This window comes from Polyodon spathula, chromosome 22, assembly GCF_017654505.1.
Source record: "Polyodon spathula isolate WHYD16114869_AA chromosome 22, ASM1765450v1, whole genome shotgun sequence".
NCBI lineage: Eukaryota > Metazoa > Chordata > Actinopteri > Acipenseriformes > Polyodontidae > Polyodon > Polyodon spathula.
Window position 1 is genome coordinate 30,428,167 of NC_054555.1, and position 19,051 is coordinate 30,447,217.

Here is a 19,051-nt window from a genome sequence, read left to right on the forward strand (position 1 = left end):
AGTCTCCTCAATTCAGGTCAGTGGTCATTCTTTAGGTGTGCATGTCTGCAAGGCACCATGTCATAAACCGCCCCGGTTAGAGTCCCTCATTGAGTTTGGAGGAGTGCATTGGGTTGTACATTGTGGAAAGCCCTGGTTACAGAGGGGCGAAAAAACATTTAGTTGTTGTTGTTATTAGCAACAGTTTGCCCTGCCTAAGAGATCTGGAGAATAACAAATCAGTTGCATGACTTAACTGCATTGCAGGTCTTTCTCTAACATTTTATTTGTAAGTGGAGAGGAATATATATATATGTAATATCTTCTTCTTCTTTGGCGAATGATGGTTTTACCTTCTCAAATAGAGAAGTCAAGCCGTCATCCTTTGTCATGCCCAAAATCATTATTTTCCTTATGATTAAACCAATGTGGAAAATGACCGAGAAGGGCAGAACATGTTGATGTAACTCTTCTGCTTTGTCATTGGGCAACACTCCAAACAAGCACCACGCTACACTTTGGAGAAACGACTTGCTGTCGATAATCATTTTAAAGATGAATATTCAAAAGGATTTCAATCCATTGTAAAAGCATCTTGATATCCTTGTTTTTTAAAAGGGGTTGTTTTATATTGCTCTCTTCAACCGCACAGCATTTCCGGTCACTTTGTTTATCACGTCTGACAAAGTTGGGTTTGTATTTAATCAATCCAAGATAATCATAATGATAATGATCCCTTTATTTCAAATTGCGGTTCTGCTGTTGATTCGATGATGTTCTAAGTACCGGTGTTGCTGATTTTTTGTTTTATATATTTATTTTACCCTTTTGTAGAGCATGTTGATCTGAGGGTGGTATGGCATCCACTCCAGGTTATAAATAATATGTTTGTTTGTGACCGCACTGTGACTGCGGTGTTAACTCTGTGTGCTCTGCCTTGTTTCAGATGCATCCTCTGGGACTCTGTAACAACAACGATGAGGAGGATCTCTATGAGTACGGCTGGGTGGGCGTGGTCAAGCTGGAGCAGCCCGAGCTGGACCCCAGCTGTCTCACGGTTCTGGGGAAGGTAAGAAGCGCTGGAAACTGGGCTGGGGCTGGGCAGTAGCACACCATGGCGAGCTCAATTGAATCCCCCATGCTCACTGCTTCTCATCGGAAGTCATGGGAGGGATTATTGCAGCCTCAGGTCTCTTGTAAACACGTGTGCCTTCAGGGAAGCATGGCATGACACAGGATTGAAAACCACCCTATTTTTTACAGAATTCACTTTGGTTTTAAAGTTACAGCAAAAGTAAGTGAGGAGGAATGGAGCTGGAGAGCTGATGAAGGTACTGGAGGGATTGTTGGGGGGATTTCTAGAGGGATTCATGTTGATAGCTGCCTTTTGTAATCGGATTGGATAGTGGAGAAGATATGTCATTGTAATATGATCTACCATTTAGCATGTCATTCCTTTTGTAAAATGAACAAATACATCAAACATGCATTGCAGCTTTAAAGGGATTCTAATTAATGAAGTAATTCCAGAAATCTTTCCTGTCTTTCCATTTGCTATAACATGCTTATTTTATTTTATTTTTTTCAAACCTACATGGCGTGCAATTCTTCCATTAGCTTTAACACAGTTTAATGGAATAGTCACAAGAAATCGCGGCTTCGTGGAAGGGGAGGGGTTGTCCAGACACACAGATGGGTGTTTAAACTTGCTTGCAAGTCGGATGTGAAGAGTGAAGCTGAATATTTCCACAGCTTCTGAGAGACCACTGCCACGCAAAGGCATTTGTTTTAAGCTGTGCAGCAAAGGGACCCTGAAAAGCACAATTCCTGGAGTGCCTCAATGCACAGCTGGTATGTGCTTAATTAGTCTGTATAAATGAAAAGTGCCATTCAGTCTGAAAGAATGTGTCTGCGCAGGGTAGCTGCAGGTGGGCAGGCAGGTGGGATTTGCTTGTGTGCTCCAGGAAGCTGTTCATTCATTTCATTAATTGCCTCTTAATCTAATTGAAGTCTCCCCCTAGTTTCCTGGTAACAGATTGATGACCAAGACTTTAATGCAGGTTTTGAAGAATGATACCTTCTCAGTGTGTCGACCATATCTGTCCTGCCACAGTTTTTTTTTTCACATTGTCAGCAATTAAGATATTCTATAGATAACTCTATATAAAAAAGATGTGAATGTATTTTGAGACGGTACTCTGTTTTTAGGCTCCTCATTTTACAATATACACTGACATGGATCATACTGAATAAATATGAAATGGATGTTTTGCAAACTGTGGTAAAATACACAATCCCTGAATCAGGTATTTATCTCTCCCAAACAGTTTAATACAGTATCATTTGAAAGCAAAATAAAGTGAAGTAAAATCTTCAGACAAGTAGTTCTGCAGTCGTTCTAATCCCTGACCTGCTAAGCAGGGCCATCTTGCTGTTCCAGGGATCTTCGACTGTGAAGCATCGGAATTCCGGTTCAAGTTAATAAAGCACACTCCCTCGTTTCCTCTTGTTCTCGCTGATGTAAGGCATCTTTAGCGACCTGCTTTTAGATGTGTTTGAAAATGATCTTCATTACGCCACCAGCCCCATTAGAACAGACAAAACGGTTTCCTTTTTTAGGACGGTGCTATAATTAGAGTGGAATTCGCTGTCACATCTCGACAATCCCAGGCCAGGACCTACACAGCTGGGGGCCCTTTTCCCAGGCACACTGGGCAGATTAGGGCATCTGGCAATTCCAGACTTGAATAAAGCTCCACTACGCCAATCAAACTCGGGGGGCTACTGTAGCTAGTGCCCCTTTCCTGAACTTTAACCAGCGACTTCTAGGGGCAAACGGTGAAATAGCAGCATGTTCTAAAAGCAGAACCTGGATTTCAAGTGCAGTGAAGCAGCAAGCCAAAAGATGCCTGACTGTACAAAGCAAAGTTTCAGCATCATTGTGTCAGAATAACCGCACACCACTAGTGAATTAGCTTGCTGTGCCAGTATTGTTTTTTGGTAGCTTGCTTGTCGTCTTTTAGTCTTCTTACTGGCTTTTGCTTACATCCCAGTTTATGATCTGATGAGAAATATTAGCATATGCACAAAGGATTAGAAAGGATTGTTAAGGATTAGAAAATGAGGTACAGTTCCTGTTTTTTATGGACTTTATCATAAGGTGGGATTCTAGCATCAGTACACGTGCTAAGGAAAAATATTTTTTTATTTCCTGCTGAAAATCAAAAAAGGAATATAGCTGGGAGTTTACATTCTCTTTAGAACAGCAATGATTGGTCTACAGTACCATGGTGTTAGAATGAGAGTTGACTGTTTAATTCAGTACACCTCCCACCAGGCAAGGAGAACTAGGGAACTAAATGAGATTTTTAGCTCTGAATTGTTGGACGTATTGCAGCAAGATTTCAAACACATAAACCTTGTGCAGTGTGGACCCCTTGTGAGTGAACTTGTCCTTGTATGTATAGTAGTTATTTTACACAGAACAGCAATGGCAGTAACCCTATTCTATTTGTAGGTGAATCGGAATGGTAGTGCATCTCTTCTGCTTTCTTTGTTCATGCTGTCAGAGTGGAATGGTTTCTTCCTCTGGTTTCACTATAGTGTAACTGACACGCAAGAGGCTGAGATGTGTCCTGTACACATCTAATTACACTTGCAACTCATGATGACAGGACATATGTGTCAATATGTGGGGATGGGGTTGTTAGTGTTCATCAATGTGAGCACAGCACAGCACAGCTGCACTGGGCCCTGTCTGGCACACCATGGGCAGTGGCAGCAGCAGGGACTGGTGATCTCCGTTGTTCCCATGTGAATTTTCAGGGTTGCAGGCAGCTGTGTTAAGAATGCCTTTCGGGATGCCCTGAGGATTTCCATGCTCTCCAGAGGGGCCATCTGAGGCCATCAGAACTCTTCATCAATCACTATTAATTATAGATCATGTACTTGCCTGCTTCAGAGGGTAAGCGCCTCTGTACAGTGTGATGCATGTCACGGTGAACTCGGCGTGTCTAATGATGAGGCAAAGCAAACAGCTGCTCCTTTTCATAACCAAGTGGCTTTCAGATCGAGATTGGCACAAAAGAGCAGAGAGAGCAGTGTGATAAATAAATCCATCCATACAAAAGTAAAGGAGAGGTCTGGTACAAGCTGCAAGGAATCTGGTTGGCCGCATGTTACGTTTTAAACAATAGACTGCTTCACATCTTTATTTCACTTTGCTCTTTTCAACCAGAAGGCAGAAACTCCACTGTGGACTTTCTACTGGGTGCTGGGTTTTCAATTGTGCTGGGTTTTTAATTTCTACATTTGTTTTTTTTTTAATAATGAATGCCAGATAGCTCTAGCATGTAATCATACATTATTAGGGAGCTGTTTGGTGGACTACAGGTTGCTATGTAGGGTGTCCTCTATTCCGATCCTTCCTCACAGTATCATACTGTATATCATGTAAAGGAAGTGGTTCATCGGTACACATTGAGAAAGAACCAGTCCCTGCCTATAAGGGGTAGGAAGTTCACACCTAGAAGTGTATTTACAGTAAGCAAGGCCCTCTTCATCCACTCTGTGTTTACATCTCTGCATGATACAAGCCTCATTCTGGTCTCTACCAACCCAAGCCCTTTTAAAGTTTTCTTTCAAAATGCTTGGCTCTCCAGAACTATAATTAACCAAAGTCTATTTTCCAAATCTAATCTCTCTGCCCCCCCTCCCCCAATCCCACTCCCATCTATAAAGCCTTCTAGCCATCCATCATGACAGCCATGACTCTATAATGACTTGCTACGAAGGCCAAGTGCCGTCTTGTAAAAATAAAGAGATGCTCTTCTAATGGTGCAGAAAAGAAGAGTGTGTTCTTAAAACTTTACTGTGGGAAGCTATCGACCAATATACTCACCCTATTTCTTGGATGTCTCCCAGTCTTCCCTAACTGGGCCTGGTGGATTTATTGGGGGAACAAAACTAGTAGACTCTCAGCAATGGAGGGGAACACATGTCTGTAAATTACACAGCTTTGGGCTGGCAAGCCTGCATGTAAAATGTATAGCAGTTTTCATTAGGATTAGGTCTGTCTGTTATGTACTGCACAAGTTGAATGTTTAAGGGTTTATACGCTATAATGAGCCATTGAGCTCCATGCTGTAAATAGTATTGATTTTTAAACTGCTCAGCACCTATCTGGAGGGCAGAGGGCGTTGTTTCAATGTAGTGCTGGGTGCAGTTCAATGCAAGGGTAGTTTTTCATGGTGATGGTTCAGGTCATTTAGAGAGGGATGTCCTGCTGTTAGCTGGGATGTGGGTCCATGATTAGTGATGATGGCTGCTCTTCTCTTCTCAGTGTGCTGCATGGGATGGCTAATGGCTTCACCTCTTGTTTGTTTGTGTGTTTCTTTTATAAATTACCTTTGTACAGGTATGCAAGGTCATGTTGCTTTCGTGACTCCAGTACATCTCTGATAGGTATCCAGGGAAGTCTGGGACATAGTGACTCCAGTACAAGCTCTGATGTTTATCCAGTGAAGTCTGGGACATGGTTGGGTACAGCGAACAGTGGGCAAGCTGCTGTGAGTAGAAATCCATCTCACTGACAATCTGAAAAAGGAAAGTAGGTTAGCAGGGAATGAGCATGGGTAATTGGAAGGTCTCCTTGTTCTTACGTTTTCAAATGTTTAACTTGTTAATATCTTTTTAACCCTTTAAGATACAAGGGACATATGTGTCCCACAAATAAAAAATGATGCTACCCTTATTTTTGCAATGAGGTGCATGAAACCCGGTTTAAAATGTACTGGCGGGTTGGCTCCAGTCATCCCAATGGTCAGTTACTTGAGTCGTACTCAAATGTATTTTAAGAAGAAACCGTTTGCACAGGCGCCCGATTCCTTGTGTACATGAAGGGGATATAAACCCTGCTGCAGCCTCTTTAGGCTTCCATGGGTCTGGGAATGGAAACTCTGCCTGGGTTTCAATGGGACTTCAAAGCTGCCAGCATGTTATCATTAAAGATGGATTTATTAATATCTGTTATGTAATGCATTCCTTTGTAATGCTAATGGATGGTCTTAATGGCTGAGTCTGGAAAGATATTTCTTTAACCTTGCTGGGTTCATTGTTGGTTAAGTGGGATAATGATGACGTTAAAGGTAGATTTTTTTTTCATTTTAAAGTGTATATATTTAAAGTTTTTATATTTTTTGGTGGAAATAATCTGCTATGATTCAGGGACCTCAACCTTGCATTTATTTACAATTTGGTTTAAAATATATTTACTATGAATGTCCCAAATAGAATCATCTGAGCCTCCCATTCTTTGGGGGGTGTAGTGGTGTTAAACTAGTAATGCTTAAGATCATGTTCATCCCAGTTTGGCCTCTTTTAAAAAGGCAGATTGACCTTCAGATGTATTGATCTGATAAGCTTTTGAATAGGTCCGTGGGTATCCGGACAAAAGAGCTAGAAATCTGAAACCCCCAAAGCACAGGATCCAAGGAGGGAGTCGTGCCTCTCGGGTTTTCCTTTCACATTTGTGTGCGCCTGAACGGCGTGATATTATCTCATCGGATTTTCCTAGCAGGGAGTCGTCCATTTCTCTTCCCATAGGCCGCGTTTTGTCCATGCGGCCCTGTGTATGAAATCATGGGTTCCCAGGCTGGGAACCCACTGAGCCTGTTGCCATGGTCACTGGGAAGCTCCCAATGTCATGTGGCTCAAAGTGAGCCGCCCCCCTAGTAGAATTACTCCGCTTTCAATGGGAAACACAATGGCCATTATTATACCCCGCCGCCCGGGCCTCGGTATAAAAAGAAACCATGGGGCTTAAAAAAATAAGAGGGGGAGAGAAAAGAATAAAAAAAGAAAAAGCACAACATGCTGCTGCTGAGGTAAACTTTTTAAAGATAGTCTTGAAGTGATTGGTGCACACAGACTTATTACAGATACTTGTTTACAGAATGAGCTGAGACACACTGACACACACTCACTCACTCACGTCTTTGTTTCTTTTTTCTGGTCTTCTGAAGTGCAAAAGCAACAGGATTTTACTGAAAGATTTGCAGGAGGCTTCTAATAAAATATTTAACGCGCCTTCCTTTCTTTTAAACTCTCTGAGAAGCACATTTGCTCAGTGATCTGGTCGGCTGTCCTGGATGCACACACACTTGTAGGATGTCTCGCTGAGAGCTCGGCCGGCTGTAAATGATATCAGAGAGATGGAAAGGGCTTTGATGAAGCAGCTAGCGCATGGGTGGGGGAGTGAGATGGGGGGCAAGGCAATAAAGAGAGAAGTTTAATCAATCTTCAGTTGTCGCAGGAGATGCTTTCAGCACAGGCCGGAGCTTTGTCTTTCCCCCGGCTCCCTTGCTGTGAATCCCCGTCGCGTTGCCTCATTCATCCCGAGTCCTGCTCCATGCAAACCTGCTTCACAGGGATGGATTCCCCAGAGGAAGGGGGCCTGTTTAAGCCCCTCTTTGTGATGCAGAGGGGAGTGGGCAGGCCAGCTGTGACCTGGGAGCCTGAGCTCATGGAGAAAGAGGCGAGAACATTGAAGGATAAAGCGCAAGCACACCTGGCATAGTGGAGAAACTGGGCTTTCTTTATTTGTGGTCCCACGATGGAGGGAGGGGCCATGGTGTAGCACATCACCCTATTGTCTCTTAGGAAAGAGGGGGGGGGCATATGGTGTCTGTTTCATTAGTGTAAGGATGTGTCCAAGACTAAAACAGTACTTAAGAGGGAACTACAATTTCCTGCACAGGTTCACAGGTATCTTTGAGGTTCCATCGCCTCTGCCAGCCTTCACCCCTTTGTTTTTTTTAATCATGCTAGCCAATCCCCTGTAAAATTTGTAACACCAGACGAGGGTTAACTGTTTGTTTTCTTTGTACTCTGACCTGCTGCCTTTGTATATTCTATGTGGATTCTGCTTGAGGTAACAGTGTCTCAGGAGTATCTCCAGCAGTTCATTCCAATTGAAAGCCACAGATTCCTCACATAACTGTTTATTGTTGCTGTAATAAAGTGTTATGATGCTGGGGAGACCATAAAACCTTTGCACGCCCTCCTAGACAGAGGAACACCTGTGGTGATCTCCCAGATCATTTATCGTTGCTGTTGAAAGGTCAGGTGGAGCAGAGAACTACGGCAAGGCAACCTCAGTGGATTGCGGTAAACACCTGTGTTTGGCTTACCCGACGAATAAGTCTCCTTTGCCAAACTTTTAATTAAGAAGGTGATGCATCTGTTTGGCCCTCGTCCACCCTCACTTACATCAGCATGTTTTAAAATTATGAAAGCACTATAATGTCTATGTTGACTCAACTCGTTTTCCCACCTAGTTTTAAGAACAGTGTTGCTCCACCTATTTTATATTATTATTATTGTTATTTAATAATAATCCTTTGATCTCATTGTCTCCTTTTTATATGTTGTTGCCTCTGTGATGAACTCCTGCCAGCTGCAAAGTAGACTTGAAACAAGTTGGCTTTTTTTATAGATTTTTTTTTTTTAAAGATCTATAATGAATCCATTGAAACTGTCTGGATTGTGAAAAAACACCCCACACACAACTCCAGAACCACATTGCCCCCTCCATTGAATCGACTATTTCCATAGCGATACCTTCTATATGTTATTTAGACTCCATTCTGTGCTAGATAAACAAACAGATGTTAAGCCGATAATAGTTTGACACAAAGACAATTTTTACAGAAAAAAAGAATTGCATTTGAGCATTCAAGTTGTATAATTATAGCAGGCAATTTGGAGCCCCTAATTAAAGGGGGATACAGCCTACCTTCTTATTCTCCTAATCTTCTCCCCTGAAGCAGTCCGGGACGCTCTGTCTGTGCTTGCATGAAAGAGGCTCCATGTCCTTTGTAATGGAATCTGCTCCTGGAAGGGAGAGCTCTCCCTGGGCTCTCAGCAGCTGGCCAGGACGCTGCCTCTGGAAGTGTCCTCTTTCCTGGGAGCTGTTAACCCCTGAGGGGCTGCACACATCTCAACAAGGAACCCTTCACTTTTACAGCAGCGCAGACAAGAATCCTGTCTAAAAGAGGGTTTACTATCTGTCTCCATGGTATTCATATACATTCATACATGCCTCTCGTAGAGACATTTGCATTAGTTTCATTCTGCATGTATTCAAGGTTGCTGGGAGTCACCTGTAGTACCTGAAATTGTACCTTTAAAACACATTTACAGGTCAATTCAGTCTACTGCCGTCACTGTTTCATATATTAAATTAGGACCAAAAATAGACTTTTAGAGTTGCTGCTTTATCAAAGTTCTCCTTCTTTTGAGTCACGGCTGTACTGTGTGACGACCTGTGACCGTTTTGGATACACTGAATCTCTATCTTTTTGCATCATATTAATGGCTCATTCTTTTTGCAGTACTCTATCAGTTTAAAATACTGTATCAGAACCCTGGGCTGTTTTGTTTATAGTGTAGTTTTATGATGGCATTGCATTATAATTAAACAGTATGCAAGTGTCAGATATAGTAGGATTCACGGTGATAGGGAGAGTTCATTAAAAGCAGTGAAACTACACTGTAATGCAGCTGGACTGCACTGGCACTGCTGTCAAGAGTTACAGAAATAACAGTGCAGTCTTTGATCTGGATTAAGATCTGTATTAAAGATCTGTCTGTTATTTTATACGTTGCCTGCTGAAGAGAACTCTTGCCAGCTGTGAATTGCAGGAGTTCGGGGATTTTCTTTCAGTTGCTGGGCTTATTAATTGAAAGTTGGATTGTAATCGCAGCCTGGATCGATGTTGGCATAGTAGCTTCTGAACTGTACACTAACAGATGAAAGCCTGTGATCTGTTAATAAGTAACCTCTCCTGTTAATGTAGAGGCATTGGAGACAATGCACACCTTTACAAAGTTGCCCTTTTTAATCTGTATTTATTTTTACAATTAAAGTTGATATCATCGCCGAGGTTTCTATGCATGGTTGTTTTAGCGGGCAGGAATAAATATATGTTTTTCAAACGAGATTTTATTTCTAATAACAGGAATGATTAAAAAACATTCTTTCTTAGTTGTGCCTGTACTGGTGTAATGTTAATTGCAGTGCAAGCAATGTTCTTTTTGAACAAAAAAGGCTTTTGAAAACGCTGCTATCAAGCACATTCCAGTAGATTATGTGCTTATTTGATGTGCACATTTAATCACATCACAGGGTTTGCCCAAAAGGCATCTCTCGCAGTTCAAAGTATCGTTGCTTGCTGAACTGCACCCTGTAAGGTGATCTTTTGGTTATATGGGGACCACTAGTCCTTTGCTTAACAATTTATTGAGGTCATCTGTTTACTGGGAATTCTTTCCAGTCTGCTGTAGGCAAATGATTTTATACTGATGAGGAACTCTGTTATTGACGAGTTTTCTTATTAAAGAAATGATAAGGGCATTTATTTATTATTATTCTTTTTTGTTTCAGACGTTTCCAAGTGTATCCCACTTTTCAGGGTGTTTTAAAATCATTCCTAATCGTTCGAAGTTAGAGTATGATTCATCTGTTTTAAGGTGGAGCAGGTCTGTCCGTTATCATAAAGAAACAAACAGGAAGAGTGTTTGTTTGGTCTTTGAACACGAGGTGGAAGGGCTCGGGGGCTCGGGGGCTCGGGGGCTCGGGGGGACGGGACGGGACGGGGACAGGGCTGGAAGACGGAACTGCCAGAAACGCAAGAGGAAATTTAATTAGCAGTTGTCCATTACCGGCTGTCTAGTTTCCATCAGGCCTCATCAATTACAAGCTTAAGGTCTCTGCCCAGCCTGATTAGCAATTGTTTTGGAATCTTGGATTGGCATAGAGGGGGGTGAGGGGGTCCTGGGGCTTATTTTTATCTTATTCTTCTTGCATCCTGTTTGACCAGAGGGGGACAAAACAAGACCCCTTTACTCACTCACTTACACACACCCCCACACAGAAACACGCACACACAAGCTTCATAAACACACTGGAACCGCCTTCTCGTATGTAAATTATTTAAGAAACTGTTTACTTTTCTTGTGCTCAGTCATGTATAAGAAACACGGTTGAACTTTTAACACAGCCCACAGAGGGCACAGTGGGGGACGGCTCCCAGAGGCATTTCTTTGGCTCCAGTGTGAATTCCCCTTCCATGAAAAAGCAAAACACATTCCAACACCTTAATTAATATAGTGCTGCCTGAGCCCCAGAATGGGGCTTCATCAAGTGAGAGAATGACAGGTTTTATTTACAAAAAAACACCACCATGTGAACAGCTGATTTATCTCTCAGAAATCCCTGTTTTTAAATGGCCTTGTGCTGTCGCTGTCAATGACTGTTCTGCAAGCTTGTCTAATACGTTGGTAACTGCATATTGAGTGTAATTGTTCATTGTTCATTCCTTTTTCCTCAGTCGTGAATTGTATTATTTCCTTGTCTGTAATTGAATGTTCTTACCTTATTTATCAGTATGGAATTCTAGCGAGTGCTATTTTCATAGAGGTGGGGAGGGTAAGTTAGTCTTACAAAGATGATTGATAATAAGTTAAGGAGCACATGTGCAGTCTGTTATTGTGCAAGGTCGCCTTATTGCAACAAAGACAGAACCTGGCACATTGCCATCCACTTATATAAACAAGAAGAAACGCGGTCAGCGTACAGCTTCTCTCCAGTATGAATGTGTTCTGACTGTAAAGACTTCAGGAACGAGGTCAGCGTGCAGCTTCTCTCCAGTATGAATGTGTTCTGACTGTAAAGACTTCAGGAACAAGATCAGCGTGCAGCTTCTCTCCAGTATGAATGTGTTCTGACTGTAAAGACTTCAGGAACGAGGTCAGCATGCAGCTTCTCTCCAGTATGAATGTGTTCTGACTGTAAAGACTTCAGGAACGAGGTCAGCGTGCAGCTTCTCTCCAGTATGAATGTGTTCTGACTGTAAAGACTTCAGGAACGAGGTCAGCGTGCAGCTTCTCTCCAGTATGAATGTGTTCTGACTGTAAAGACTTCAGGAACGAGGTCAGCGTGCAGCTTCTCTCCAGTATGAGTGTGTTCTTACTGTAAAGACATACTTTGTTACTGTGTTATACCCGTACCATGTGTCTGAGAAATCTGGTAACTAGAGTCATAGCTGTTGGCTCCATTCACTTTTTTTAATGATTCTTTGCTTGCCAAGTGGCCCTCGCTGATGCCCCTACCGCACATGCAGGGTGAAATTGCAGTTGAATAGCAGCATTACATGGTGTGCTTGGGCCATGGCAGAGAGAGGAGCCATACCACCATTAAAGGCTGCATCAGAGCCCTCCTGCGGTCAGCCATGTGTCCACAGCAGCCCAGGCAGTGCCTGGGAAATGTAGGGAAAATCGCTGGGCAATGGTAAATAATTACTCCAGCATTCCGCAGATTCTTTTTCGTCCAATCTTTAAAAAAAAAAAAAAACATAATTAATTTTGTGAAACCTGCTGATTTAACAAGCCAAGTCAGGACTACAGGACGGTCTTTAAAGCCCTGAATCAGGTGTGACCGTGTCCTAGCATGTGAGGAACAAACTGGTAAACATTTAGTGCTTTTCTTTTTTCTTTTTTTAAATTTCTTTAAAACCATCATTACCTGTCACAGGTTCACTGCCCTCCTCCCCACTTGTAAATGCATTAATACATCTCCAATAAAATAAAAAGTGAAACAAAAAAAAACACTTTTGGATAAATGAGTGCCCTGTCCCCTTCTGTCCCCCCTGCAGGACTTTCCAAGCTTGTCATATCCTCCTGTCAGAGTGGAAATGTGACACTTCTAAAAGCTCCTGATATGATGAACAGCCAGCCCCTCCCCTCGGAATGCATTCATGTCTCTCCCTGTGGAGGGGGTAAAGCTGGAAGAGTCTTTCATTAATACATTCCTTGTGCTTTTGATGGCGAGCAGCATTTCCCTTCAAGCTCTTTGTTGTATTCTCAACACGTACAGTATCCCTCCCAATGCCAGGGCATTGTGACAGCTTTTTATTTAATAATATCAATCTTCAAGAGTCTGTTTAGCCATGACGGCTGGTAGCCCACGCTGGCATTAGGACTTTCTCCACAGCTCTCTGGTTAGATTCTTGGTGCTTGGCCGGTAATGATTTCTGCACTACTTCACAAGGCTTCAGCGTGATTGGCGTCTCAGTTGGACGTGTCAGCAAGTGTAATTGGCCAGCGGGATGCGCAAGATTAGAAATAACTTTTGTAAATATAATACAATGCCTCCAAGAACTACCTAAATAGGATAAGCGTCATTGTTTTGTTAGTTTGTTTTTTGTTTGTTTGTTTGTTTTATCTCCATCCTCTTTTCTTCACCTCTGTGGGGGGAAAAGGCTATAAAAAAAACTCTCCTGTCATGTTTTGTAAGCGATGTCACTCCACTGTATACATTGATAGTGACATGACTGCCCTTCACAGATAGTGTTCCCTTCTGCTGTGTTACACACATCGGGGAGAATCACTATCAAACTAGGTCACAGCATTTGCCTTTTTACAGCTTTTTAAAGAGCCAGCAGCCCCTTTTCAGCACAATGAAAGTACTGTGAATCCACAAAACAAGGGCTGGATCTTTTGCGTTTAGGAGCCATGTGTGAAATGAGCACGTCTAGCTGATTGAGCATCGCAGTCATGGAATTCTGATCACATTGGTTCAGCTGGTGGCTGTCAAAGTGATTGCTGCTCTTAATTGATTTATGGTGTTTATGATTATTCTGTATATCTCTTTGTGTGTGTGTGTGTGTGTGTGTGTGTGTGTGTGTGTGTGTGTGTGTGTGTGTGTGTGTGTGTATATATATATATATATATATATATATATATATATATATATATATATATATATAAAAATAAAAAATTTTGTTTTATTTTCTGAATGTAATTGTTGTTGTTGTGCCTTTTCATCACTCCACATTGATCTGTTTTCATTGCAGTGTGTTGAATGGACTGTTTTATAAGCTTTGGTGCAATCAGCAGTCGTAGTTCAAGTGATTTGAGTAAGTGTGTTCCCTGTAGAAATCATCATTACTTTGGCAGCTCAAAGGAGCTCTGGTGTTCCTGGCTGTGGCCCTTCAGATCAGATGTCCTCACACAAACTCCTATCACTTCTGGCACAAATCAGCTTGCTTGTCTGAGCAGGGCTGGATGAGCATGGAGACTGACCAAGTCCAGAGTCTGTACAGAGCTTGATGGTTAAAGATCCACTGCTGGAGAAATGACTGCTTTTAACCCCTTCTGATTTCCATTCTGCACACTAAACCTCACCTTCTCTCCCAGGACTCGGAAACCAACAAGAAACCATGGAACTCATTTCAAACAGCCACTATTCTGTACATCGCTTGCTGTGCTAGGCAGACGCACAGGCCTTTGCAGGGATTGGATGGGTACAGCTCAGTTCTGCACAGATGGTTGTGTCACAAGTGGTTGTAAGTTTAGAGGTTAATGGGAGCTTAGCCTCTCTGTAACCCAATTTAACATCTTAAATATTTTAACCATGGGGCCAGTAAATCTGACTTGTAAACATTTAACAAGCCATACCATGGAGGGCTACCAAACAGTCAAAGGGAACAGCCCCTCTTTTTTATTGTTAGCTTAATCTTGCTGAAACCAAGGCCACTCAAAGTCCAGATTGTTGTACTTGCTGTTGCATCAGAGAGTAAACTTATTCTGTTCTCAGTACTTCATTTTATAAACCAAACCAGAATGAAACCAATAATAGAAATGCAACTTTCGTCACGTAGAAATGAAATGTGGCTCCCTGCTCATAAAGGGATTTGTATTGTTTATCTCTTTCAGCCTTATGCTTTGCAAACTATTATACTTAAATAAATAGTTTGCGTTTCTTTTATAGAAATGTTGGGTCAGACCTGGGACTGGGACCAATTGACTAGTCCGCTGTGTTGAGCTGAGTTATTTTTAAACTGTATTCCTTTAGAAACATCTCTCTGTTTACCTGGGTGCAAGAAGCTGGAGGACTGAGAATCCTCGTTAGCAAGATTCTAAATTGAATATTCAAGTTGCATGGCCTTTTAAGTGGTATAAAAAATTGCTTACATTTTGTACAAGGTTGGGAGGGATTAAGAGAGGAAGGGAGTAAGGTGGGGAGAGTAAGTTGGGGATGTAGGAAGGTGGGGAGGGGGGACTCAATTCCATGCAACCTTAAAGTATGTCCACCCATTATGTCCTAACTGTTGATGTCTTTAACAGTACTAACCAGTGCAATGGAGTTTATTAAGCATGATTTAATAATGTCTGTACATGTGTTTGGAGCCTGAGAGGTCTGTAGTGAGCCAGCATAGTGTGTAGCAGTAGGCTGTGAAGCAGTGGCCTACTGTAGGTCCTGTGTGTGCAGCACAGCACTGACTGCACTAATCCAGGGCTCTCTTAGCTTCCATTTATTGGATTTAGAAAGGTCAGCATTTGGGGACACACTCAGATAGTGTGCAGATTAGTGTTCTTACTGGACTGGAGGGCATTCTTACATCTCTACTGCCCAACACTTTATAAAGTGCAATGACACTAAAAGGGGTTTTCTAGCAAATAAATAGTGAAGACTTAAAATCATCTTGCTCTATTTATTCTTAAACTTTTAACATGATTTAAAAATTGGTCAGCAGTCTTTTGTTTTTTTGTTTTTTAACTAAATTGTAAAAGTTTTGTGTGTCAAAAGTAAGTCTGGTTGGGCTGCTTGTCCCCATACCTAAATCTAATTAAAGTCGAGTCATACAAGAGTAACAAGTTTGAGAAACTTTTTTATTACTAAAAACTGAATGTGAAGTGTATCCAGGGAGAAAAGGGTTAATTACAACGCTGTAAGCATTGTTTATTCATAGCAGGAGAATGAAAATAATACCTTGGCACCTATATGTGTATATTTACAGTATAATATATCAAACCCTAATAGATAAGTTATAAAAGTTCACGTTCATCTTTTAATGCACAGAACAGCCAGGAGGCAATATAAAATCACAGTTTAATGCCTCCATTATACCAGCGGATAGAGAGTGAGAGAGAGCTGGATTTTAAACGCATGCTTGTGTAACTTTAAAAGTTGAGTGAGCGGGGGGGTGGGGGGGGGTGGGGTGGAAGATAACCTGGTGGAACAGCTCATTATTGTGGTGTGAAAGGAATGTGCCATATGGCACAGCCTAGCAGACTCACCCTCCCCCTTTCTGCAGGTGTGTTTATACACTGCTAGTTTTCTGTGTGCGAGATTAAAAAGCACTTCAAGTGCACAGGCTGTGGCCTGCTCAGCTTTCTGAAAGAAGGGGTGTGTGTGTTTTAAAGAGAGGGAGACGGAGGGAGTGTGCGCGCGTGCGTGTGCAGAGGGGGAGGGGCGTTGACTGCATTCTGTAGTGAGAGAGTTTGCGGCTTAACCACTTTGATGTCCTGCCAAGAAAACCTGGAAGGTCAGCCCAGGCTGGAACAAAAGCCTGGCGAGAGAGGGACACTGCCTTTGGATTCATGTCATTCTGAGCTGGGGGAGTGGAGACACAGTGTTATAAACAGGGTCCTCCAACTTCATTGTACTGGATATGAGCAGTGGTGTAGTGTTACAGCTGCTAACTTTAGAACAGGCACCCCCTATTCCCCCCCAAGAGCCCCTGCCTGCACACGCATGAACAAACATTATTATTAGTAGTAGCAGCAGTAGTAGTATTATTTTAAGAAGTCATTTTCTATACAGAGGGGTATGGCTACACCTTTGTTGCAAATATGAAGAGTAATGCAGAATCCTAAATGAATGAAACAATACACAGATTGAAGTATTTTAACTTCCTCATCAGATCATCCATTTGCCTTGAACAGGGCAGCTTGGACTTGGAACTCTGATTTTCCACTCTGCCAAAAAATATCGATTTTGCTTACAAAATGGTACCCATCCCTGAACCCTCCCCCAAGCACATCTGCACACAATCCCTCTGTTGGAAAGGTGTTGGGAGAGGAACCCAAAGAGCCAGGAAATAGCAATGGGTGGCCTGGTAGGTGCCTTAAAGGAAATTGTTGCTGTCATTCGGCAAGTTCCTGCATCAAGGGGCTGCCTGAAAGTGGATTTTCTATAAGATCTTAGCAAGAGCTAGTCATTATTAACTGCTGGGCTCCAGCAGGGTGAAGTACTGTAGAGGAGCTCTCTCCCTACTTCTTATTCATCATTACGTATGTCAAATACAATTAAAAAGAGTGGAGCAAACATTCATTCTTTATGATGATCATTTATTCAATATAACCTTTTGCGTAACTTTGAACCAATAGCATCAGTGCAGTGGTTTTTCAGAGCGGACCTTTTTAAAATGTAATCTCTTACTGATGTATTTCTATTGCTGTGTCGTCATGTCAGTCCTTGTTGGGAGGATGGGAGTCACAAAGTCTCCCCAGTACAGTTGTAGTCCCTGTAGCTCCGCCCCCTCTCCTTCACTTTGGATGTTTAATCCCTTGCTGCAGCACGCTGGGATTATTGACACATCTGACATCTTTGTGGTTATTAAGATGATGACTATTAGCAGACATTGCTACTTTTTATTGTTATCGTTCTACCAGCTAGATGCAGTCTGCTCAGTCAGAGAGTGTCAGTACCTCTGCATTATGACATTTTAAAGAATTATTCATGAAAAGCTGCATTGTACGTTACAGCATATTTCCATACTGCCTGACATTTCAGAAGCTGGGCTAAAGAACCAAACCACATGGGATAGCGAGCCACAGCCTTAAATATTAAGAACAAAACCCTACTGAACACACACAAAAATACGCCCAATTAGCATCGTAACAGTTCTGGAGTATTAGCCTGCAATTCCTTATTCAAGCAGCAAATTAAACTGCAGTCCTGGAAATCTGTACAATGTGGTTGCACGTATTACTTGTTAATTTCAAAGGCATGCTGTAACAAATTCATTATAAAATCAGCCTCCTGACACCCAAGTGATAAGAGAATGAAGGCACGTCCCTTGGAGGGCCTTTGATCTGGAAACGTTTTGTATTAAAATAAGAGGAAGCCAAAATCGAGCTGTGAACGTTGATAATGCAGGATGAACATGATCTGCATCACGACATTGCTTCCAAAGCTCTAGAAGCTAGAAGACTGGCTGCAGTCGAGGAATGGAGCCTTCTGAATGTGCACAAAACTGGGAATAGAATATATCCAGTCTGTAGATACAGTTACTATAGTGCTGATACAGATCTGTGCTTCAACTTCTGCACAAGCTTCTTTGGAAGTATAATAATATATAATAATTTTAATTTTTATATAGCGCCTTTCATAGTGGATCAGCATCACAAGGCGCTTTACATACGAGACTAGGGTGTGTGAGCTATGCATCAGCTGCAGAGTCACTTACAACAACACCTCACCTGAAAGACAAAGCAGCACATGGAATAATGCAGGTCTGTTCTTCATTATGATGAATCTGTGCTTTATAAGCCCCTGAACTATTCCGTTTCACGTTTGCATTCTGAAGTATTTCCATGTGAAACTGGGAAAGCCTGCTACAGGAACCTGCTCCATGGTTTAAAAACTCAAGTCATGGTAGAGCTAGTTTTTATTTTTTTTTGCCTGAATATTTGTCAGATCCTGTCTTTTGTTTTTAAATAAACTGAATATAAAGAGTTCAGTGTTGTGGGTGAAAGTCACCTTTGGGTGGTAATCTTAGCATTTGAATAATGACCCTGACTACAGTGTAGAGGTTTGTTAGGTCTGAGCAATGAAAATAATGGTTCAATGTTGCATTGTGTTCCTCTTGGCACTCTCTTTATTACACTTTGTGCTGAGGAGAGTGAAAGTAGAATTTAATGAACGAGTCTGGATGGAATGACTTGGTTTGAAAAAAGCAAAGAGTGACCCCTAGTGGATAGGATTGGGACGTGTTTACCTCAAAAACTTTCTGCCAAAACTTGCAGACTGTAACGCTGGTTTACTTTTTCTGCAGTCCATAAGTACAAATGGCATACAGATCTGACCTGATGCTTTGAGACCATATTAATTTGAATATTGCAAAGCAGTGCAGTTCTCACATAGCATGGTATTCAGCAGTGTATCTGCATGGCTTTGAAATGCCATCTTGAGTATATCATATAGAATGCTGACTCTGAGTCTGAA

The 19,051-nt window shown here is 42.0% G+C and overlaps 1 protein-coding gene across 2 annotated transcripts in view; it reads left to right on the forward strand.

The window, feature by feature from the left end:
* LOC121297236 (E3 ubiquitin-protein ligase znrf3-like) overlaps positions 1 to 19,051 on the forward strand; it is a 67,015-nt gene that overhangs the window by 34,988 nt on the left and 12,976 nt on the right. For both annotated transcript variants that reach the window (XM_041223405.1, XM_041223404.1), the window contains exon 2: positions 926 to 1,048. In XM_041223405.1, coding sequence (XP_041079339.1) covers positions 926 to 1,048 — 123 coding nt within the window. The remainder of the gene's footprint in view (positions 1 to 925; positions 1,049 to 19,051) is intronic.